The 24,101-nt window shown below is 47.7% G+C and overlaps 2 protein-coding genes across 6 annotated transcripts; one reads left to right on the top strand and one right to left on the bottom strand.

The window, feature by feature from the left end:
- Window positions 1–503: 503 nt before the first annotated feature.
- Window positions 504–2,203, bottom strand: TRAPPC1 (trafficking protein particle complex subunit 1). Its single transcript, XM_082604244.1, has 5 exons — window positions 2,135–2,203; window positions 1,926–2,024; window positions 1,703–1,773; window positions 1,215–1,353; window positions 504–921 (listed from the first exon to the last, which is right to left on the bottom strand). Exons 2-5 carry the CDS (start codon window positions 2,022–2,024, stop codon window positions 793–795), a joined length of 438 nt encoding a protein of 145 aa, XP_082460370.1. The 5' UTR covers window positions 2,135–2,203; the 3' UTR covers window positions 504–792.
- Window positions 2,204–3,105: 902 nt separating this feature from the next.
- CNTROB (centrobin, centriole duplication and spindle assembly protein) lies at window positions 3,106–22,855 on the top strand. 5 transcript variants are annotated; one of them, XM_082604039.1, is made up of 19 exons: window positions 3,106–3,506; window positions 4,286–4,370; window positions 4,639–4,702; window positions 5,188–5,344; window positions 6,238–6,354; window positions 6,568–6,684; window positions 7,048–7,146; window positions 8,704–8,940; window positions 9,391–9,525; window positions 17,458–17,591; window positions 18,150–18,275; window positions 18,479–18,641; window positions 19,554–19,815; window positions 20,735–20,889; window positions 21,153–21,216; window positions 21,391–21,561; window positions 21,712–21,844; window positions 22,330–22,402; window positions 22,659–22,855. In XM_082604039.1, the coding sequence occupies exons 1-19, from the start codon at window positions 3,234–3,236 to the stop codon at window positions 22,782–22,784; spliced, it is 2,691 nt and encodes an 896-aa protein (XP_082460165.1). In that variant the 5' UTR covers window positions 3,106–3,233; the 3' UTR covers window positions 22,785–22,855. The 5 variants fall into 5 exon arrangements, with proteins under 5 accessions (XP_082460165.1, XP_082460163.1, XP_082460164.1 ...); XM_082604037.1 differs by having other exon boundaries at window positions 4,621–4,702; XM_082604038.1 differs by having other exon boundaries at window positions 3,106–3,515.
- The last annotated feature ends 1,246 nt before the right edge of the window (window positions 22,856–24,101 follow it).

Here is a 24,101-nt window from a genome sequence, read left to right as displayed (position 1 = left end):
CTCCCAGCCAAAACCTGCCGCACATCTGCATAAGCCCCACCTTCTGGAGCTCCGCAGCTTGGGTGTTCTGTGGGCTCACAGGAACCGGAGAGCAGAACCGGGAGGATGGTTCTACTCTCTGCACCCCGAGGCCAGTCGGCCTTCCCCCAACTCAGTGGTTTTCAATCGGGGAGCTATTTTCTCCCCTAGGGGACATTTGGCAAGATCTGGAGACACTGTTGACTGTCACGATCTGGGTGCGCGCGCGCGCGCGTGTGAGAGAAAGAAAAAGACATGGAGATGTGCTACAGCATCTAGTGAGTGGCGGCCAGAACAAAGTACACGGCAGCACCCCCCCCCACACACACACACCAAGATATTATCCAGCCCCAAACGTCAATAGTGCCGCTGTTGAGAAACCCGTGGACAAAGCCTCTGCTGGCTCAGGGGATGTGAACACCCTGGTTCACGCCTTCATGAGAGGGGCAGGGCCCCGATCGACCACTGAAACTAACACACTAAGGTCGCAGAGGGTGATAAAAAGTTTATTCTGTACTTCTCCCAGCGTCAGGTAGGGGATAAAACTGGAGAGAGGGCCTGGTTTGGAGGTGTAGAGACTCCAGTAGGCTTCCTTCCTGTGATGGGAAGGGCACCATGGAGGGCTTTTTAGGCTGTTCCCCTGGGAGGGCTGCCGAGGGGCTTGACGGGGATGGAGGAGCTGGGGCCGTGCGGCTGCCAGTAGGGGCCCTCAGGTGAAACAAAGGGCCCCAGACAGACAGGGATTCTTCTGAGGGGTGAGGTAGAGTGCTTCCTTCAGCCAGCCCGGGCGGAGAAGAAGGGCAGAGAGCGGACATAGGAGTCCAGTCGGGAGCGGAAGAGCTCACTTTGCACAGTTTGGCCCAGTGGGCACAGGGGATTCTTCACCACCAGCTCCACGTACAGCTGTGGAGGGGGAGGGTGTTAGAGCCAGGCTTTGAACACTTCTTGTTTTCAACCCCAAACCTACTATAACCTCAAGGGTGTGTGAATGCACAGCGATCAAGGGCTGGAAGGCAAACCCTCCTTGGGGGGAAACTGGTGGTGGGAGTGTATAAGGACCTAAAGGGTCCCAAGAAGTCTGACTGCAATAGAGATACAATACAGTAGGATTAGGGCAGGGAAGCTGAAGGAGGCTTGGGGCTCTAAGTGGCCACGGTTGAAGCTTTGGCGGAAGGGTCCGAGGGGCTGGCACTGACCGCACTGTAGATGTGGTGCAACACATCTCGGATGGGTCCCACGCCCAAGTCAGTGTTCATGACAACCTTGATCCCAGTGGGCGTCTCGTAGTAATGGAGTTTGTAACGGCTAGTTTGGAAGGCCAGGAAGCCGTCCTTCCTGCAGAGATGAGGAGGATGTTAAGGAATAGAAACGAAATCTCTCCCAAAGAGATTCTTCTGATCTCCTCTAGATTGACTCCCTCTTCTCTAAACATGTCGTTTGTAGGAGCCTGGTTGACTAAAGACACCTCCCATCTTCACCCCTCAATTTAGCCCCGTTGCCCAACCTCTCTACCTTCAGATCTTCCCCACCGCCGCTCCTGCCAGCTCCTGCACTCTTGCCCCGGACTCAGCCTCTCTCTCTGTCTCCTTACCCTCTCTGGGGGCCAAAGCCCCTTCCACTCCAGAAAGTTTCCCCCACCCCCAAATTCCCTCCCTCCCTCAACAACCCCTCTGACTACGCGTACATGTCTAGCGGGGACATCTTGCTGACAAACGAGCGGATAGAGAAGAGCATCCCGTACATCAGCTTGTACTCCTGGAGGGAGAGGGGCAGAGTTAGCTCTCGGTTTTTAAAGGAGCCAGGGTTGGGGTGGGAAGGAGCCAGGGTTTGGAGAGAAGAAGCTGGACTGGGACAATGTGCATTTGTAGATGTGAGGTCACCCGGGTTGCGCGGGGCCCTCTCGTCACCTCCTCCTTGGGGATCCCCGCTTGCTTCTTGCGGTGCCACTCGCTGTAATGCAGACACACTCCATTCCGGTCAAACAGGTACAGGTTGTGGACAGTCATCTGCAGGGCAGAGAATGTGAGCCTCACTCCGGGACCGCCCACAGCCCGTAGGCTCCGGTTCTCAGCCCGGGATCCCTCCAACCAGACGGGGACCCCTCCCCCGAACTCACCGGAACTTCTCCGAGGGCCCGTCACTCGATACTTCCGGTTTCCGCGGAGCCCCGCCCCACCGGGTCCTACACGCTCTAGCGGCGGAGCAATAACCCCGCCCCTATACCTCTCTCAGCCAATCCGTGGCCGTCGGATACGCGCACGCGCGTCCAGGCTCTGCGGCTCCAGAAGCTGTGAGAGCGGCTGAAAACAAGGTGTCCTGGGCTGGTGACGTCATCGAGGCGAGCGAGGCGGGGCTGCGGACTGTGGGCGGGAGGCTGCCAACGGTTTTGATTGTAGGGAAGGGCGCGAGAAGGGGGTGTCTTGGTGTTGCGGAACTGGGGCTTAGGGGAGGGGGGCAGTCCCTTGTCCCCACCTTGGCCGACTGCGTGGCCGAGGACTGGAGGTGTGGAGAGCAGTTGGAACGGGGTGGTCGGGGTAGGGTATCTCAGGCTAGGCTTGAGCGTGGCGTACTTTTTAGGGACGTCTGAGGGCGTGACTGTTCACCAAGTTTCTTTGTGGATAGTAGGGAGGGAGGGATTCTAGGGACCTTGCTATGGCTTTCTTGACAAGAGGGATCGGAGGGGATATACTAGAGAGTTGACCCTGGGTAGAACGAGTGCAGTGGGAGGAGAGGGGAGGTGGGGAGCATGAGGTGCCTGCCCCTCTGAGACCACAGCCAGTTGAGGGGCAAATAAGGCAGCTGGACGGAAATTAGGCCTCTATTGGATTTGGGTCCGTTTCAGTTTGCACGTTCTGGGTGTGAAAACTTAAGAGCTCAGTTGACCAGTGATAGCCTGTGCCGGAAGTTGATCTGCAGCTTTCAGTGCTCCAGAGGAACTGCAGCAGGTCTTCCGTCCCCACCCTCTCCTTGCTGCACCCTCCTTTTCCACTGTTACCAGGAGCTGTGGAAAGAAATCCTTTTGCCCTCTCGAACCGTTGGAAACCTTTCCTCTAACCAGAAAGGCTCCATACCCTCATTCAACAAGAATCCTTCGCTTGGAGTCTTCCTCCTTTCTCCCAAATCTTCCTTCTCGGGGTGCTTTCCGCCTGGGCTCTCCTAAAGCAGAACCAGGAGTTCCCAGCTCTGCTGTCTCCAGTTGTCTCTTCCCTGTACTCATGGCAACATCAGCTACCAGCCCCAGTTCACCTCTCCGGGCCAAAGATCTCCTGAGTGATTCATCAGAAGCCCCTGGGCTGAACCAAGCATCCTCTGAGGTGACCTCCCAGCTGTATACTTCTTTGCACCTCAGTCGTCAGGCAGAGAGCACAGCCCGAGCCCAGCTGTTTTTGCCCGCCACCTTCCCACCTCCTCGTGAGGTGTTAGATGGCTTGGCCCAAGAACTGAGTCACAGCTTGTCGGTTGGATTGGAGAACAGCTTGAAGAAGAAGGTGAGGGAGGTGTGTCTTGGAAACCTCTAGGGTCTTGGGATCGGGGGTGGTAAAAAAGAAATAGCTTTACTGAGACTTGAACTCCTATTGTTGGATTCCAAATTCCTTTTAACTACACAGTCAGTCATGCTTGTTCCTGGGAACAAATGTTTATGAGGGAGAGAGTGGCCTGGGCCACCATAATTTGGAAAGTTGTGAAACTACAAGCTCTTTTTTTTTTTCCTTCAGAGACACCTGTGGGATAGGTTGCTGTGCTTTAACTGGGATGTGGGTGCTGGGAGTGAGGATAACGTTTCTTCATCCCAAGAGGGAACTAGGGACTTAGGGAAAATATGCTGAGATCCTTCCAGCTCAAAACTATTTTGATCATATGGTTCAAAATTTGGAATGTAAATCATTAAAACATAGTTTAATCAATAATACATGTTATAGATAGTGTCAGAGAGAGCAGGTATCATAACCAATCTACAGACTGGTTAGGCCGCCCAGAGTTTGAAAAACTGCTAGCCATGGACTACAGAGTCTTTAGACAGGATAGTTGCTCTCTAGTTGGCAAGAATCCTCACCACTCTTGTCTTAAGTTGCCCAATTAATTCATTTACATTGCCTGTCTGGCTTCGGTAGACATTCGAGTTTCTTACTAGGTCAGTCCTATTTTTCTTGTTTTCCCAGGTGTGAGAGTAAAAAATCTTGGGCCTTAGGGGCTACTGGATGCCATCTACCCTGGCAGTAGGTAGATTATGGATTATTGCATCTGATTTCCATGTTACTTTTTCTAGGATGGTTCCAAGCATATCTTTGAGATGGAAAGTGTTCGGGGTCAACTCCAGAGCATGCTCCAAACCTCACGAGATACGGCCTATCGTGAGTGAACCCCTTCCCTATAAAGGAGAACCTAGATTTAAGGGGTGGGAAAAAGTGGAGAAAGGAAGCAGGGTGTGTGGGGGGTGGCGACCTAGACCTCGGAGATAAGAGTTTTTGGAGGAAAGGTTCCCGTTCTTTGGGAGAGGGCAGGAGGAGTGGGTGAAGTAGAAAGGAAGGACCTCTTCTTCAAGTGGTCCCTGTTCCTGTCCTTACCTGACCCTGGCTATGGGCCTCTCTGGCTGGCCCACAGAGGATCCCGCTACTCCAGGTGCCGGCTCAGAGAGACGGGAAGAGGACTCCTTTGACAGTGACAGCACGGCCACCTTACTTAAGTGAGTTTTCCTTGGGATTCTCCTAGCTGACTTCCTTTCTTTCTTGGAAAGCCAAATGTTCTAGTGCTTAGTTCTCCCTTTACTGCTTTTGTATCTCTTAAGGACCTAAGATGCTTGTCACTTAGCTTTCAGTTTTCATCCTTTCTCTCCTTTCTTCTATCCCCTTTCCTCCTTTGGGAACATGGGCATCTGCTGCTTAGTACCTGGCTCTCTCCCAACTTCTCGTCCTTCTTCCTCCAGAAGAGCTAGTTTGTTTCTGCTGAGACTTGTACTGCAGGGAGTGTGGAATAGAGGAAGGAGCACTATAGAGTGAATGATAGAACCTGCGTGCTATCTATGGCTCTATCACTTATCTACCTAGCTTTATAACTTTGGGCAAGTCTCCTGCCCTGAGTTTCAGTTTCCTCATTTGTAAAATGTCACAGTTGGATTAGTGGATCGCAAAAGCTTTCCCAACCCTAATATTCTCTACCTGATTTGCTCAGCACCCGGCCCCTGCACGACTCATCTCCATCTAGCTCAGCCCAAGCCCTGGAGGAGTTGTTTCCCCGCTACACCAGCCTTCGGTCAGGGCCCCCACTCAATCCCCCGGATTTTCAGGGGCTGAGAGATGCACTGGATTCAGAGCATACCCGTCGCAAGGTGAGATATAAAGGCTTCCTTTTGACAGCAGCAAAGATTAGAAAAGGGGCTGAAGGTTAAGGGCCTGCAGGCTGGGACTTTGCTCAAATGGCTCTGCTGGAAGGCAGGCCTTCTTTGACCATCCTAGCTAGAAAGGCACACCTCCCCTCCAGGTATTATCCCCTCAGATCATTGTGTTATTTCCTTCATGTAGTTTATCAAAGTCTGATATATCTTGTTTGTTTTCCCCCTCTAAAACCTAAGCTCTATGCAGGTCACACCTTATCTTGTTCAGCACTTTCTTCCTAAAGTCTAGAATATACTGAACACATAGAAATACCCTGTGCATGTTTGGTGAATGAACAAGAAACTTGGTTGGCTTGTGCAAAGCTACCAGTGATATAATGAGCTTTGTTTCTGTGAGCCTAAGCCTATCTGAAGGGGGCAGAGAGAGGGACAAGGCAGAGGAAGGGTCAGAATTATTGGTTGTGTTGTCATTTTTGGGACCTTCTCTTCCTCCATTTTAAACTGCCTGGCCATGAGTGAAAGGCTTTCCCCTTTATCCTTGCCATGTTGAATTGTTGTGTCCAATATGCTTCTTAGGGCAGGAGTAACTTCTCACTCTGTGCAGCATGGGCTGCTGCACCCCTGCCAAAAGGTTCATGGAAAATTTCCCCAGAAGATCTGGAAAAGGGAAGAGGCTGGAAACTAAGCCCCTGCTTCCCGAGGTGGTAGAGGAAGGTGTTGGAGGTCTTAGGCTCCAGAATTCCTGACTCTCCTTCCCCAAACCTGTTCTGTTCTTGGGACCCAGGCTCCCTGTCTCCAGCCCATTTCCCCTGTAGAGGAGCTGGAAAGTTTGGAGCTTTGGTCAAACTAAGGATGGCAACATTCAGACTCCTCATCCTTCTTCCCAGCATTGTGAGCACCATATTCAGAGCCTGCAGACCCGCGTGCTAGAGCTTCAGCAACAGTTAGCTGTGGCCGTGACTGCCGACCGCAAGAAAGATATCATGATTGAACAACTGGACAAGGTGCCGGGGTAGCAGAATGCGGGTGGGTCTCTCCATGGGGGGCACCAAGGAATAGTGGATAGGGGGAGGCCAACCAACATTTCTTTGTTCATGTTAGGAGCTGGGGTAAGTGGTGGGTTAACTGACCACGGGGAGAAGGTGGCTGTTGACCCTGCTCCTGTGGGCAGAAAGAGGGCAAAAAAATTATTTGAAATTCTGTCTGACTTTCCTGAGACCCTGGCCCGCGTGGTGGAGGGCTGGAACCGGCATGAAGCTGAGCGGACAGAGGTGCTTCGGGGACTCCAGGAGGAGCGCCAGGCAGCTGAACTCACTAGAAGCAAGCAGCAGGAGGTGTGCAACCCGGGTCATAGGGCTTTAGAACGTAGGTCACCGACGGCTGGATGGGAGAGGGTAGAAACAGCTCTGGAGTCAGGGTTCCTGACAGATTGACCTCAATCTTGCCTTCCTGACAGATTGACCTCAGTCTTGCCATAGCTGGCCTGACAGTTCTCCTCACTTCCTCTCCCTTCAGTGTTTCTGCTGTCAAACTTGCATGGTTGATGTCTTCTCAGGTTTCTTCACGCCATGTGGTCTTCTCTCTGGCCCCCAAGTCATTTAGTTAACTCTTGCTTTTAGAGTTTACATTGTTAATGATTTTCGAAGTACAGGGATTCCCCTCAGTTCCTCCGTCCTGTGTTCCTCTCTCCTTGAAAGACAGTAACCCGCCTGGAACAAAGCCTTTCTGAGGCCATGGAGGCCCTGAATCGTGAGCAGGAAGGTGCCAGACTGCAGCAACGGGAAAGAGAGACACTGGTGAGAATGCTTCCTGGGTTAATTCCAGTAGAGGCTGTTAATTACTTCTAGAGGGATACGGGCTTTTGATGGATTGTGGGAGTTCATAATTTGAGTTGCACCAGGGCAAAGTGTGTTCTTTAAAACACAAGTTCTGGGCCTCCCTGGTGGCGCAGTGGTTGAGAGTCCGCCTGCCGATGCAGGGGATACGGGTTCGTGCCCCGGTCTGGGAGGATCCCATATGCCGCGGAGCGGCTGGGCCCGTGAGCCATGGCTGCTGAGCCTGTGCGTCCGGAGCCTGTGCTCCGCAACGGGAGAGGCCACAACAGTGAGAGGCCCGCGTACAGCAAAAAAAAACAAAAAAACACAAGTTCTGGGGGCTTCCCTGGCGGTCTAATGGTTGAGACTCTGTGCTTCCACTGCAGGGGGCATGGGTTCAATCCTTTGTCAGGGAACTAAGATCCCACATGCCTCGGTGGCATGGCCAAGTAAATAAATAAATACATACATAAAAGAAGATTTAAAAAAAAATAGTTCTGCTAGATACTCTACAGAAAGTAAGCTCTGCCACCAAGTAAGTTTGAGAGACTCAGCAAATTGTATCCTCATTAAAATCATTTGGATAATTATTTTTAAATACAGATTTCTGACCCTTTCCCAGAGGTTTTGATATATTGGGGGTTGGGGAGCCTAAATACTTTCAGAAATTTCCTAGGTGATTTCGTTCAACCAGGTTTGAGAACCCTGGTCTATGGCAGACCAGAAAAGGTATGGGATGAGACTTACTCAAGTTTCTAATTGCTGAAATGATAAGATTACCTATATGAATTAGTAGCCAGGTTTAGAATTTCTTACATGCATGACACATGCTTGCTACATGCATGCTGGTACTTATATTCCTAACAGGCTACATCCAAGAGCGCTGATGGTGGCTGCTGGTTGGCTAGTACATGATTGTAGGCTGGATTTTCTAGTCTTTGTGGAATTTCTTTTGATGACGATGGTGATAGCTATTGTATATTGAGTACTTACTACATGCCAGACACTGTGCTAAATTCTTTTTTTTTTTTTTTGCGGTACGCGGGCCTCTCACTGCTGTGGCCTCTCCCGTTGCGGAGCACAGGCTCCGGATGCGCAGGCTCAGTGGCCACGGCTCACGGGCCCAGCCGCTCCGCGGCAAGTGGGATCCTCCGGGACCGGGGTACAAACCCGTGTCCCCTGCATTGGCAGGTGGACTCTCAACCACTGCGCCACCAGGGAAGCCCTGTGCTAAATTCTTTACATACGCTTTTAACTTTAATCCTCACAAGGTAGACTGTAATATGCCCACTTTACAGATAAGGATGTGTGCCTCAGAACACAAAGTAAATGCAAAGCTGGGATTCAAACTGAGATTTGAACCCAAATCTACCTAACTCTGGAACAGAAGCTCTTATTTACCATGAATCTTGTGGGCTTGTTAACTGTTGTATTTTAACGGATATAATTCTCAGCGGGCACATTGTATGGGAGTAAGGGGGCAGATTGCTGGTCTCTTAAGGGCATGCTAAGGATCTTGGTTTTCTCCTGGGTCTATAGGAAGAGGAAAGGCAAGCTCTGACCCTGAGCTTGGAGCTGGAACAGCAGCGGTGCCGGGCCCTGCAGGGAGAACGGGATGAGGCTCGGGCTGGGCAACTCAGTGAACATCAACAGCTGGAGACACTTCAGGTGGCCCTAGAAGAAGAACGGCAGACCTGGGCCCAGCAGGAGCATCAGCTTAAGGAATGCTACCAGGCACTGCAGGAGGAGAGCCAGGCTCAGTTGGAAAGGGAGAAGGTAAAAGTGGCACTTGGGGAATGGGGGAACAGATGAAGAACAAAATAATTGAATGAGACGGATGTCAGAAAACGCGATGTAGTGGACTGGGATGGAGAGTGAAGAACTCTATGTGGGAGAGAAGATTGAGAGTGTAGGGCCTGCAGGAAGGGCTGGGGGCATCAAATACCTGGAAGGTCGAAGAGTGAGATTCAACAGAGATGAGGAAATAGGTCACATATGAGGAGAGAGGAAGCTTAGTTTTTAGGGTACGGGAGGATGAATTGGGAAATAGAGGTAACTGGGAGACAGGCAATGATGAGGTACAAACTTAAGTTTGATTTCTCTTTCTTATGGAAACACCCAGAGGATGAGGTACAAACTTAAGTTTGATTTCTCTTTCTTATGGAAACACCCAGAGGATGAGGTACAAACTTAAGTTTGATTTCTCTTTCTTATGGAAACATCCAGAGGGAGGCCCAGGCAGCCCGGGAGGCCCAGCAGCAGCTGGCATTGGTGCAGTCTGAGGTGCGGCGGTTGGAAGGAGAGCTGGACACAGCTCGGAGAGAGAGAGACGCCTTGCAGCTGGAGCTGAGCCTGGTGCAGGTCAGGAGGCAGAGTTTCTTGAGGAGAGTTCCTGGTGAGAAGACGTAGGTCTGAGGCAGAGTGACTTTCAGGAGTCAGGCAAACACTCCCATTTCTAACTAGAATTTTAACCTTTACGGGCCTCTGTTTTTATGCATAAAATGTGTGCTAAGGGCACATTAATGAGTTTCTGAGAGACTTTTTTCCTTATTATAATGGTTGACTTAAGGAGACACCCAGTTTCTGGGTTAGTGAGGCCAGTGTTTGAGAGAACACACTTTTACTTTTCACCTGGCCCATTGAGTTGCAGGGCTGACCACATGGAAACTAACTTATCATGGAGCGCCAAGGGTGAAGACGTTAGTAAAAACTTCAGTGGCAACTTATACGCTGCTGTACCCCCTGAACTGATGGTAGCTGTGCGTGTCTATGTGGGCATTCAGTAAACCTATCGAATGGTCCTTCTGTGTAAGCTCTGTGCTGGGATAGTCCTAACACAATAGCCCCGGCCAACAAAGAGCTCACCAGATAGATGGGGAGTTTGTCTAGCACACACATTTTTGAAGGAGTATGATAAATAAGAATTTAGAGTAAGGAGAACTACTCTTTACTCAGACGTCATCTTCCTAGTGAGTTCTTCCCCAGCCACACTGAGTAAAATCTGCAACCTCTGACAATCCCTGTTCCCTTCCCTGTTTAATTTTTCTCCTACTATACTACATAATATACCTTTTTATTTATTTTACTTAGTATTTAATTTTTTTAAATTGAAGTATAGTTGACTTACAGTATTATATTAGTTTCAGGTGTACAACACAGTGATTTGATATCTTTATATATGTTACAAAGTGATTACCATGATAAGTCTAGTTACCATTTATCACCATTCAAAGTTATTACAATATCATTGAATATTCCCTATGCTGTGCATTATATCCCTGTGACTTATTTATTTTATAGCTGGAGGTTTGTACCTCTCAATCCCCTTCACCGATTTCACCCATTTCCCCACTCCACCTCCCCCATAGTGTATCTTGTTTATTTTCTGTAAGGTGCATGAGGGCAGTGATTTTTGTCTATTTACTGTTAAGTCCCAGAGTAGCGCCTAGCTTTAGTGTTGTTCATGTCCTCCATTTCGTTATTGTTCCATCGATTATTGAAAGTGGGGTATTGAAGTCTCCAGCTGTGGTTGTAGAACTGTCTGTTTTCTCCCTTCAATTCTGTCATTTTTTTTCTTCATATATTTTGGGGCTCTATTAGGTACACATATATTTATAACTGCTATATCTTCTTAATATTACCTTTTTGCTTAAAATCTATTTTGTCTGATATTAATATAGCCCCCACCCTGTCTTTTGTTTACTATTTGCATGGACTATCTTTTTTCATCCTTTTACTTTCAACCTTTTTGTGTCTTTGTAAAGTGAGTCTCTTGTGGACAATGTATAGGTTCATGATGTTTTTTTTTTAATCCATTATGTCAATTCCTGCCTATTAATTGGAACATTTAATCCTTTACATTTAAAGTAATTACTGATAAGGAAGGACTTCTGCCATTTAGCTGTTTGGTTTTTTATGTCTTAAATGTTTTTTGTTCCTCAGTTCCTCCATTACTGCCTTTTTTTTTTTTTTGATAGTTTGTTGATATTTTTGTAGTATACTGTTATCTTTTCCTCTTTCCTTTTCTGTATATTTTTAAAGTTATTTTCTGAATGGTTACCTTGCGATTACAATTAACATCTTAAAGTGATAGTAACCTAGTTTGGATAATACCTACTTTAGTTTCAGTAGTGTATACTCTGTTCCTATATGTCTCTGTCCCTCCCCCTTCATATTGTTATTACAGATTTGTACTTATTGTTTTATGCCTCTGCCTTTTAAGTCATATTGGAAAAAAGGAGTTACAAACCAAAAGTACAATAATATAGGTTTATATTTGCCTATGTAGCAACCTTTATCAGTTGTTTCATATGGCTTTATTTCTTCATATGGCTTCAAGTTACTGTCTAATTTCATTTCATTTCAGCCTGAAGGACTCCCTTTAGAATTTCTTGTAGGGCAGGTCCACTAGTAATGATCACCCTTAGCTTTTATCCATCAGGGAATGTTTTAATTTCTCCTTCATTGTTGAAGGATTTTCCTCACATTCCCCCCACCCTCCCCATATAGAATTCTTAGTTGACAGTCGTTTTTCTTTAAAACATGTTGGGACTTCCCTGGTGGCGCAGTGGTTAAGAATCCGCCTGCCAATGCAGAGGACACGGGTCCGAGCCCTGGTTCGGGAAGATCCCATGTGCTGCGGAGCAACTAAGCCCGTGCGCCATAACTACTGAGCCTGGGCTCTAGAGCCTGTGAGCCACAACTACTGAGCCAGTATGCCCCAGCTACTGAAGCCCATGCGTCTAGAGCCCCGTGCTCTGCAACAAGAGAAGCCACCACAATGAGAAGCCCGTGCACAGCAACGAAGAGTAACCCCGGCTCGCCGCAACTAGAGAAAGCCCGTGCACAGCAACGAAGACCCAACGCAGCCAAAAATAAATTAAATAAATAAAATTTAAAAAAACAAAAAAATATGTCATTCCACTACCTTCTGGCCTCCATGATTTCTTAGGAGAAATCAGCTATTAATCTTATTGAGGCTCCCTGGTAAGTGACAAATTGCTTCTCTCTTGTTGCTTTCAAGATTCCCTCTTTGGCTTTTGATAGAGTGACAATAATGTGTCAGTGTGGATCTCTTTGAGTTTATCTTGCTTAGAGATTGTTGAGTTTCTGGGATGTGTAGATTTATGAACTTTATCAAATTTGGGAAGTTTTTGGCCATTATTTCTTCAGATATTTTTTCTCTCTTTCTCTTGACTTCCCTAATGCATATGTTTGATGATGTCCCACAGGTCCCCCAGATTTTATTCATTTTTCTTCATTTTTTTTTTCTTTCTGCTCATCTGACGGGATAATTTCAGTTGCTTGTCTTCAAGTTCATTGATCATTTCTTCTGCCTGCTGACATCTGCCATTGAGCCCCTGTAGTGATTTTTTTAAAATAGATTTTAGGGCTTCCCTGGTGGTGCAGTGGTTGGGAGTCTGCCTGCCAATGCAGGGGACACGGGTTTGCACCCTGGTCTGGGAAGATTCCACATGCCATGGAGCAACTGGGCCTGTGAGCCACAATTACTGAGCCTGCGCATCTGGAGCCTGTGCTCCGCAACAAGAGAGGCCGCGACAGTGAGACGCCTGCGCACCGCGATGAAGAGTGGCCCCCGCTTGCCACAACTAGAGAAAGCCCTCGCACAGAAATGAAGACCCAACACAGCCATAAGTTAATTAATTAATTAATTAATTTTAAAGTTAAAAAAAAAAAGATTTTATTTTTTAGAGCAGTTTCAGGTTCACAGCAAAATTGAGTGGAAGGTACAGAGATTTCCCATATACTTCCTAACTGCAGCCCCCCGCAGCTTCCCCTAATAGTAGCATCTCCCACCAGAGTAGTACGTTTGTTACAGTTGACACATCATTATCACCTAGAGTCCATAGTTTACATTAAGGTTCGCTTTTGCTCTTGTACATTATATGAGTTTGGACAAATTTATAATGACGTGTATCCACCTTTATAGTATCACACTTAGTTTCACTGTTCATCGCTTCCTCCCTTTAACCCCTGGAAACCACTGATCTTTTTACTTTCTCCATAGTTTTGCCTTTTCCGGAATGTAATATAGTTGGCATCATATAGTATGTAGCCTTTTCAGATTGGCTTCTTTCACTTAGTGATATGATTTTTTTCCATGTCTTTTCATGGCTTGATAGCTCACTTCTTTTTAGTGGTAAATAATATTCCATTGTCAGTTTATCTTTTCACCTACACATCTTTGCTGCTTGTAAGTGTTGGCAGTTTTGTTGGGTTTTTTAAAAATATTTATTTATTTATTTATTTGGCTGTGCCAGGTTTTAGTTGCGGCACATGGGATCTTTGTTGCCACCTGCGGGATCTTTAGTTGCAGCATGTGGGATCTTTTAGTTGTGGCATGCCAACTCTGAATTGCGGCATGTGGGGTCTAGTTCCCTGCAGGGATCGAACCAGGGCCGCCTGCATTGGGAGTACAGAGTCTTAGCCGCCTGACCACCAGGGAAGTCCCAGTGTTGGCAGTTATGAGTAAAACTTCTGTAAACATTCATGTGCAAGTTTTCTGTGTGAGCTCCTTTGGGTAAATACCAAGGAGTGTGGTTGCTGGGTCATATGGTAAGGGCGCATTTAGTTTTGTAAGAAACCACTATAGTGTCTTCCAAAGTGAGTGTACCATTTTGCATTCCCATCAGCAATGAATGAGCGTTTCTGTTGTTCCACATCCTCACCAACATTTGGCATGTCAGTGTTCTGGATTTTGGCCATTCTAGTAGATGTATAGTGTTATCTAGTGAATTTTTCATATCATGAGTTGTACTTTTCAACTCCAGAATTTCTATTTGGTTCCTGTTTATAATTTCAATCTCTTTAAATCTCTGTGTTCACACCCCCTATTTGTTCATACTTTGTTCTGATTTCCTTTAGTTTATTGTCTAAATAGATCATTGAGCATATTTAAGACTGTTGATTTTACGTCTTTGACTAGTAATCCTAATGTCTGGGCTTCCACAGGAAGAGTTCCTGTTATATTCTCTTTTTCCTTTGAATGAGTCATATTTTCATGTTTTTTTGGTATGTTTTATAATCTTTTGTTGAGAGCTGTATATTTTGAGTATTATAATGTAGTAACTCTGGAAATCATATTTTCTCCCTCCTCAGGGATTTCCTTTGACAGCTGCAGCCGTCTGTTTGTATAGTGACTTTTCCAAATGGTTTTTGCAAACGGTATTTCTTGTGTGTGGTAATTGACATTTCTGTTCCATTATCTCTGTGATTAGCCTGTGATCTAACAGATTTTCTTAAAAGTCTGGACTCCCTCCTGCCAAAAAAAGTGTACATGTCTCTTTATTTACTTATTTGTTTGTTTATTTATTTTTAAGATTTCTTTTTTTTTTTATAATCTACTGTGCTTGCTCGCCTGGCTAGGCTCCCATTTTTCCTTTACTTTGACCTAGTAATTCCATACTGTTTCATTACCGCTGTGATACTTTTTAGGAAGAGATATACATGTATATACATATATTTAAAAAATATCTTATTCAACTTGTTTGTTTTTGTTCAGCACAACAGTTACTCTGAATAACAATCTGCCAGTACTAGAAACATGATCTACTCCCTCTCTTATTATACTTTGAAATAGTTTGTAAGGTTGGATTTAATATGTATTTCTTGAATACTTGGTATTTGACTTGATTTTGCCTCTTGAATGTTTCTAGAAATATTTAGGGGGACTTCCCTGGAGGTCCAGTGGTTAAGACTTCGCCTTCCAATGCAGGGAGTGTGGGTTCAATCCCTGGTCAGGGAACTAAGATCCCACATGCCTCATGGCCCAAAACATAAAACAGAAGCAACATTGTAACAAATTCAATAAAGACTTTAAAAATGGTCCACATTAAAGAAAAAAAGAAAAGCAATCCTTTAAAAAAAAAAGAAAGAAATATTTAGGCTTTCTATTTCTTCTTGAATTATTTTTGGTGTTCTCTTACCTATATATATCTATTCACTCTAAATTTTCTAATCTATTGACTTATAAAGTTGTTCATAATTTTATCTTAATGTCCCTGGCATCTTTTCTACTTTTTCATTCCAGATATTGTTCATTTGTGTCATTTCTGTCATCATCTCTTTTTAAAACCATCTTACTCATGATTTAATTAAATATATTTTCAGAAAATTAACTTTTGGCTTTGTTGATTTTTTTTTCTATTTTATTAATACTTTATTTCATTTCTTATATTTTATTTGATTTTATTCTGTTGTTCTTTTTAAAATCTTCTTAAGATGGATGCTTGCTTCTTCTAAGTTCCTCCATAAGTATCAACTTAAGTGCCTCCTACAACTTGTCCCATGTGATATTTGCCTTATTGTTTGGTTCTGAATAATATTAATTTAAAAAAATATATTTATTGGGCTTCCCTGGTGGCGCAGTGGTTGAGAGTCCGCCTGCCGATGCAGGGGACATGGGTTCGTGCCCCGGTCTGGGAGGATCCCGCATGCCGCGGAGCAGCTGGGCCCGTGAGCCATGGCCGCTGAGCCTGCGCGTCCGGAGCCTGTGCTCAGCCTGTCCGGAGAGGCCACAGCGGTGAGAGGCCCGCGTACCGCAAAAAAAAAAAAAAAAAAAAAAAAAGGTTAAGAAGGTCAGTTTGTATTATGCGTTTCTTACCACAATTTTTTTAAATTAAAAAAAAGAATTTAGGTAACTGTAAGGAGTTTGGTATGATTGGAACCTATTTGGGAGAGCTGAGATAGATGAGTGGGACCGTAAAGGGCCCTATAAGCCAGTTTCAGCAGCCAGAACTTTATTCCTTAGACAGTAGGGACATTTGAAGGATTTCAAACAAGGAAACAAATTGAGCGTCTTTGTGCTTTAGAATATTCACTCAGGCACAAAGTAGAGGATCCACTAGGGCCGGAATGAGAGAGGGTGGAGGGTAGAATAGAGGCAGGGAGATCAGTTAGACTTGAAGTAATATTGAATTAATGTAGTAGTGAGCAGAAGGGTAAATTAAAGAGCTGTTAGTATTGAACAGAATGAAATGACCAGTGGGAGGGGCAAAGATGTGGGAGGGGCAAAGATGTGGGAGGAGTCAAGAATAACTCCGGGTTTCAAATAGGTTGGGTGTTTCAGTGGAGAGTGGTGCCATTAACTAAGGCAAGAAATATAATAGGAAAAGGTTTGAGGGTAGAAAAACATGAGCTCAATTTTGGATGTGTTCTATTTGAGGCATATACAGTAGGTTTCTGGGTATATGGGCTTAAAGCTTAGAAGAAAGGTCCAGGCTAAAGAGAGATTTAGAAAGTGGTTTTTTTGTTTGTTTTGTTTTGTTTTTTTTTGCGGTATGTGGGCCTCTCACTGCTGTGGCCTCTCCCGTTGTGGAACACAGGCTCCGGACGCGCAGGCTCAGCAGCCATGGCTCACGGGCCCAGCCGCTCCGCGGCATGTGGGATCCTCCTAGACCAGGGCACGAACCCGTGTCCCCTGCATCGGCAGGCAGACCCTCAACCACTGCACCACCAGGGAAGCCCCTAGAAAGTGTTTTAAGGTATAAACGGTAGCAAAAAAACATGGACTAAATGCTAGACATTTGCTCTACGCAGGTAAAAGCATCAGTGACCCAGAATGGTAGCATGTGGTCAAAAAGAAAACTGAAGACAGAACTCAAGGAAGCATTGTGCCTTGATGGGCAGTTGGAGGAGGAGCAGTTAGCTGAGACTGAAGAGCAGTCAGATAGAATGAGATCGTGTGGCTGGTGGTATCACAGGAGTGAAGGGGAAAATGGTTTTAGAAGGAAAAACTGATGTAGGCGGCAGGTGTTGCAGTGAGATCACGTAAGATAAAGACTGAGAAATAACCACTGCGGGATTTAGAAATTAAGTTCTTTGCCATGAAGGACTATGAGTGGAAGTCAGATTTCAGTGAGTCGAAGAAGGATTATGAGGTGAGAAAATAGAGACAATGATTCTGCTTTAGGAGGAGGGAACACGGACATTTTTTGAATGCTCCCTGGGTTTCAGGTGGTACACCAGGAATATTGCATGTGTTACCTCAGGCATGTGTAACACATTTGATTGTTCTACCTAACTTTTGTCTAAAAAAATATTTCTATTGTCCAAAGTCATTTTTACTTTTGTGTACATATAAGGTATGCGCACCTCATGGTTTAATAAGGAAAGGAAACCTCTTTCACTCCTTGTGGCAAAATTCTTGTTTATCTCTTAGGCATATGAGGTAACGTTGGTACGTGGACTTTTTTGCCTACCTTATATCCTCCATCCTCTTCTAAGCCCAGATAGAAGCGAGCTGACAATGACCCTGCCTTCCCTTACTCCCAGGCCCGGTGTGAAAGCCAGCGGATCCAGATGGAGTCGGAGCTGGCCGTGCAGCTGGAGCGGCGGGTGACAGAGAGGCTGGCGCAGGCTCAGGAGAGCAGCCTGCGTCAAGCGGCCTCGCTGAGGGAGCATCACAGGTACGTGGAGCTCACTGGCTGCTGCCTTTCCCCAGCCGCAGCAGGTGGTGTCGGGGCCCCGTCCAGACCCTCTCAGATCCCTTTACCATCTTCCAACGCACTGGCTGCTGTCAGTCAGGTTCACAGGGAGAGCCAGCCGTGCTTGAGGATTTTCCATCTTCACCCCATAGGAAGTAGCACTTAACCAATAACTGATGGCCACAGGAGTGGACGTTTCCAGCTCCCTTGCCCCTGGTGGGCACAGTGGTGAGCTTCGACCTGCAACATTTCCAGAGCCGCCCTGGGGGATTGAGCCTTCTCCCCACCTCAGCCCTAGTCCCCTACCAGTTTTTTTCTAGAAATGCTTCTTAAATGAACCACTTTCCCATAAATCCTCATCCCAGGCTCTGCTTCTGGGGAACCCATCCTAAGATACCAGCTGTCCTCTTGCCTGAACGCGCCTGTGCCACGGCTGGGCAGGCTGGCTCACTCTCACGTGCACGCGTTCTGGCTTTTTCTTATTTGATTAGTTCTTCTGTCTCAGGATTCAGTCCTCTTTTCTCACCTGTGTCCTCCCAGGAAGCAGCTGCAGGAGCTAAGTGGACAGCACCAGCAGGAGTTGTCCACTCAGTTGGCTCAGTTCAAGGTGGAAATGGCAGAACGGGAGGAGAGGCATCAGCAGGTGGCCCAGGACTATGAGCTCAGGTGCCGGCCCCTGGTCTCCCTGTTAGGCCGCAGTCCCAGAGGGAGTGGTGAAGGGCCGCTTCCTCTGTAGCCCTGGCCTCTCCTGCACGGGCCCCAGCGCCTTTCACAATTTCACGTGTTCCATATTCCCTTCTGGCTCTTCCTATTCTCCGAGTCCCTGCTTTTGTAAAGGGCCGACATTGCCTCTCGCGTCTTGCCTTCAGACTGGCCCGGGAGCAGGCGCGAGCGCGGGAGCTGCAGAGTGGGAGGCAGCGGCTGCAGGAGCAGCAGGCGGAGCTGCTGGAGCGGCTGCAGGCCATGCTGCAGGCCCACTGGGAGGAGGCGAGCCACCTGCTCAGCACCGCCGCCCTGCCGCCCAGTCCCCCGGTACGCTGCGCAGAATCGTGTTTCGACCCCTTCTTTGGAAATCTAGCTCCCTCCCAAGGGCGGTCCGTAGTTCACCCCTATGTTGGCATCTCCTACTTCCTTCTTTTAATTATTAAATGTTTATTATTAGCTAAAATCTTTTTTGGAATAGATGATGACATGCACATGGTAAAAAAATAATAATAATAATCCAGGGGCTTCCCTGGTGGCGCAGTGGTTGAGAATCTGCCTGCCAATGCAGGCGACATGGTTTCGAGCCCTGGTCCGGGAAGATCCCACATGCCGCGGAGCAACTAGGCCCGTGAGCCACAACTACTGAGCCTGCGCGTCTGGAGCCTGTGCTCCGCAACAAGAGAGGCCACGATAGTGAGAGGCCCGCGCACCGCGATGAAGAGTGGCCCCCGCTTGCCACAACTAGAGAAAGCCCTCGCACAGAAACAAAGACCCAACACAGCAAAAATAAATAAGTAAATTCATAATTAGATGGTTAAAAAAAAAATCCAAACTGTTCAAAAAGGTACACAGTGAAAAGTAATCTCCATCCCATCCCTGCACCTCAGTCTCCCGGTTCCTCCCCCCAGGAGCAGCGGCTGTTACTGGTGCCTCGAGTGCCGCCCCCAAACAGTAGCCTTCTTAACCAAGTGCTTGTTGGTGGACATTAAGGTTGTTTCCTATATTTTGCTTCTACAAACAGTGCTGCAAAAAATATCATTAATATATGTCTTTGTGCAAGTATATCTATAAAATTTCTAGAAATGGAATTGTAAGTTCAAAAATAAGCATTTTAAAATTTGATAGAAATTTGCTAAATGTTCCCCAGCCTCCTTTTAAGGACGTTCTACTAATTTGTAATCTTATTAAAGTGTCTGGGCCATGTCTCATCTCTTTAAATGCACCCTCTCTTGTGCCCAGGTTCCTCCTGCCGGCCCCTCCAGCCCTGGGCCACAGGAACCGGAGATGGGGGAGAGGAGGATCTGGACTGTGCCCCCTGTGGCCGTGGCCCTAAAGCCCGTATTGCAGCAGAGCCGGGAAGCACAGGAAGAGCCCCCTGGGATGCTGCCACCTGTTCTCTGCAGCCCCTCCTCAGATCTTAGCCTCCTGCTGGGCCCCACTTTCCAGAGCCAGCATTCCTTCCAGCCCCTGGAGCCAAAGCCGGATCTCACTTCATCCTCAGGTGACTGGGGACAGAAGTCCCTGGGGTTCTCCTCACCCACACGGATCAGCTCCCTCTTAACCTAGCTTCCTTTCTGTCCGGGACTTGAGCATTTCGTTTCCCAGATGACTTAGTGACCATAAATTGCAAGGAGCAGAAATCCACTCAAGTTTGTTCAAATAAAGGGAGTGAGGCTTATGGAAATGTGATGTATCTGTGCTTAATGAGAACTGGGGTTGGTTCACGGGTGCTGCCAGGAACTGGGCAGCTGTTCCTCGTCTCTTGGGCCCTGCGTGGGCTCTGGACTCTGCCTCCCTGGCATCTGCTCCTTCCTCTTGGCCGACCAGCCCTCTCTCTCCCTCAGGTTCTTGCTCTCCCAAGTTTGGTTTGCACGTGAGTTTGAGCAGCCATGACAGTGACTCCAGAAAGGCTCTAGACAACCTTACAGAGACATTGGTGCTTCTGTTTCTTAGGTCCAGTTTAAAGAGGCGATCTGATGAGTTGGTAACCATCCCTTGGATCGGCTGACCTTGAGTGGTGGCCACGCCTGGTTCAGTCAGCTGTGACTTGTGGGGTTGAGGGTGCTCTGTGTGGTGTAAATGTGACAACCCAGGTAGAATTAAGAATGAGGGCATGTTCTGGTGAAGAAGCCGGAACATGTCTATTGATCTTAAACCATTCTGTGCTGCCGTGGTATTTATTTATTCAGCATCCGAGTACCATAGCTTTCCCCTTCTGTCTACACTTCTGTCGTAGAATTCAGCTGTGCCAGCTCTCAGTTGTCTTCAGTTCTTCCCTCTCCAGCTGTTTTCCACTGTGACCAGCTTCTGGCTGTGCTGCCCCTGTTATATTTAATAGACCCCTTCCTTCCAGGCCTGTGGTGAGCTGATTTGTGGAGAACCCCCTCCCCTACAGCACACGCCCCTGTTTCACTTTACAGCTGAGGCCTTCTCTGCAGCTGGGACCTTCCATCCCGATCACAGGGCAGAGCGGCCATTCCCTGAGGAAGATCCTGGGTCCAACGGGGATGGCTTCCTGAAGCAAGGGCTGCCGCCCCCTTCCCAGCTGCAGGGCCTCAAGCATTTTTTGCACCAGGTAAGAGGGCCCACCCGTCCCACCTTGTTTTCTCCTCTCCTTCCTCAGTTTCTCTTTCTACCCTGGGAGACTAGGATTCGGACTTCATCCGCCTTTTAGAACTAAGACTTTGTCCCAGCTTCTGCCTCTCCCAGTTGCAGTAGTTCCTTCTGGAACTTAGGTGACCAGCCCCGGCTCTTACTTCCCCAGTTGCTGCTTCCCTCAGACACTGAGGTCTCTTTCTTCAGCGGTCCTCAGGGAACCTTACTGTCTTGTCCCCCCAGCTGCTGGAAACAGTGCCCCAGAGCAACGAGAACCCCTCCAACGACCTGCTGCCCCCTAAGTCTGGTGAGCACCACCTCTGAAGAAGGTTGGGGCCAGGCCTGGAAGAGGTGGGAGATCCGGTTACCAGGCATGGGTCTTTAGGAGCTGGCAAAAGTGACGAAGCCCCATGAAGGCTAAGGTGGCAGGATTCCTTGGATTTTGCCCCATTTCCTGATTTGAATCTCTTTCCTTTGCTAGGTCCTCTGACTGCCCCATCTTGGGAGGAAGCCCCTCAGGCACCACGCCTCCCACCCCCGGTCCATAAAACTAAAGTCCCCTTAGCCATGGCATCCAGTCTTTTCCGGGTCCATGAGCTTCCCTCAGCCCATTCACAGAGCAGCGGTCCCAGCGGTGGCTCCTCAGAGAGAGGTAAGCAGGTCATGGTTTACCGGCAGATAAAAAAGGTAGGTCTTGGGTGTGGAGCTGGTACCTGGAACTGAAGGCCTGTCTGGACTCCGAGAGCTGGGATAGGGTTGGGGGAGGGCCTAGGATGACGACCATTACTGATGTGTGTCTCAGGTGGAGATGGGCTCGCACCCTCGAGGCAGCTGGTGGAGGTGTCTCAGCTGTTACGACTGTACCAAGCTCGGGGCTGGGGGGCACTGCCTGCCGAGGATCTGCTGCTTTACCTGAAGAGGCTGGAACACAGCAGGTACCAGCCTGGGAGGGAAGGGCGGAGGGACTAGGTGGATGGAATCTGGATTGTGGGCAGGAAGAGTGGAGTGTGCGCGTTGTCCTTTGAGTAGCAGCTTCCGTCCTTTTCTGGGGAAGAAGTGAGGGTGAGATATAGATCGGAGTCTCCTCCAGCTCTCACTCCTCCGCACCTGTCTTTTGTCTCTACTTTTCTGTTTGTCTGGTTTTTTTTTTTTCACTTCAAAAAAAAAAAATCTCTTCTCCATGTTTTTCTACCTTAGTTTTTTCCTCTTTACCCTGCAGCTCAGAACTGAGAATCCTAGGATTGTGACAATCTAGTATAACTCAGTATTTGATTCCACCAATGTTTCCTCCTGTTTGATCCCTGGTCTGTCTTGTTTGTTCTTATTCTTAAGAGAAAGAACTGGGGAGTAGCTCTTCCACCCCGTGTGGGGAGAGTCGGGGGAACAGCTGCCCATCCTCATCCCTTGATTTGTGTGGCAGGACTGACAGCCGAGGGGATAATGCCCCCAGAAGGAACACAGACTCCCGCTTGGGTGACATGCCCCGGAAAGAGGTGAGGGAAGGTCGGGCGGGGGCGAGGGGCTGGGGGCTCTCACTGGCTCGTCCCTCGCCCTCTGCACACCCGCCAGCTGGCTCTGTCCTCTGTCACCCGACCCCTCTGATCCCGGGTCCCGTTTTCTGTAGCATGGCCCTTCCCCTTTGCTGACTGATGCTGGCCCTCCCCACACACGATGCCATTCCTCAGTGGTGGGGGGGCAGTTGAGAGGATGCGGCACTGACTGTGTTTTCTCTTTTCCCTCCACTCTCAGATCCCCTCCCAGACTCTGCCTCGCCGCCTCGCTACAGCCCCTAAGACTGAAAGACCTCCAGCTCGGAAGAAGAGTGGGCACCCTGCCCCTGGTAGCGTGAGGAGTCGGGGAGGGATCTGGAGATAAGTCCCTGGCCTTTCTCTTCTTTGGTCTCTCATTTTTATTATTATTATTTTAATAAATCTCGGTAGTCTGTTTTAGAGTCTCTGACTCACAGGAATTTGGAAAATGGAGGATTTATAGGAAACCATTTTGTGGAGAAGCCTCATTGTTCTATTTGAGTATGTTTTTTGTATGTTTCTATTTTATATTCTGTGGAAAAAGACACGAGTGCTTTGAAAGAAAACAGTCTGTGGCTAGGTTTCAGAAGCATTAGTGAGCTAAAGCTCCGTGTTGGAAGGGTAAAACCCACAGAGTGATTAGCTCTGGTCGGTAGTGGAATTATGGATGATTCTTATTTTCTTCTTTATACATTTCTGTATTTTCCAGCTGTTCTAAAACAAGTATGTATTACTTAATAATCAGAAAAACACTTTCAGTAAAAGAATAATTTATTGTATAAAGAGTTTCAGTAAAAATTTGATTTTGGGGGAGACAGTTTTGTGTTTAAGGAGCAGATAATTCTTTCAGATGGCGCTAGTAGGTTTCTGATGGACAGATTCTGCTCCAGCCAGGCCACATGTTATGGCTGTAATCGTCACTCTTATGGCTTTGAAACGTGTATAAAACACTAGAGTGCTGGCAAGGAAAAAAAGCCATGATTGTGAAAACTTTCATCCTAATACTCACCAAAATGAACAAAGAGAAACAATATTAGAGAAGAAAATGACAATAGTGTGAAAGTGTGAAAGACCCCAACTTCGTAGTACAAATGCAGAAAAACCCGTAGTACACTTTAGATTAAACTGAAGGATGGTACCTTGGGACCCACACACAGCTTTCCAGCTCTGGAGCACAGTGCGGGGCAGGGATGATGGTAGATGTGATTCTTAGGGCCTGGTCCTAGGTGGGTGTTTGAGGGACAGTTTACTAGATTCTGTGAGGAGGGTGGGGTCCTTCTATGTGCCCTGAATTATTTGGTTAGCTCCAGAATAGACTTGACAGGATATAGATTCACATGGTGTTTCATATTAAGAAATGTTTAGGGCTTCCCTGGTGGCGCAGTGGTTGAAAGTCCGCCTGATGATGCAGGGGACACGGGTTCGTGCCCCGGTCCGGGAAGATCCCGCATGCCACGGAGCGGCTAGGCCCGTGAGCCATGGCCGCTGAGCCTGCGCGTCCGGAGCCTGTGCTCCGCAACGGGGGAGGCCACAACAGTGAGAGGCCCACGTACCGCAAAAAAAAAAAAAAAAAAAAAAAAAGAAATGTTTAGATCTTATAGTCAGCCCTCCACACCCACAGGTTCTGCATCTGTGCACTCAACCACCTGTGGATCAAAAATAT

The sequence above is a fragment of the Mesoplodon mirus genome (genome assembly GCF_964341445.2).
Source record: "Mesoplodon mirus genome assembly, chromosome: 18".
Classification (NCBI taxonomy): domain Eukaryota; kingdom Metazoa; phylum Chordata; class Mammalia; order Artiodactyla; family Ziphiidae; genus Mesoplodon; species Mesoplodon mirus.
Note: the sequence above shows the minus strand (reverse complement) of the source record. Positions and strands in the feature narration are given on the sequence as shown.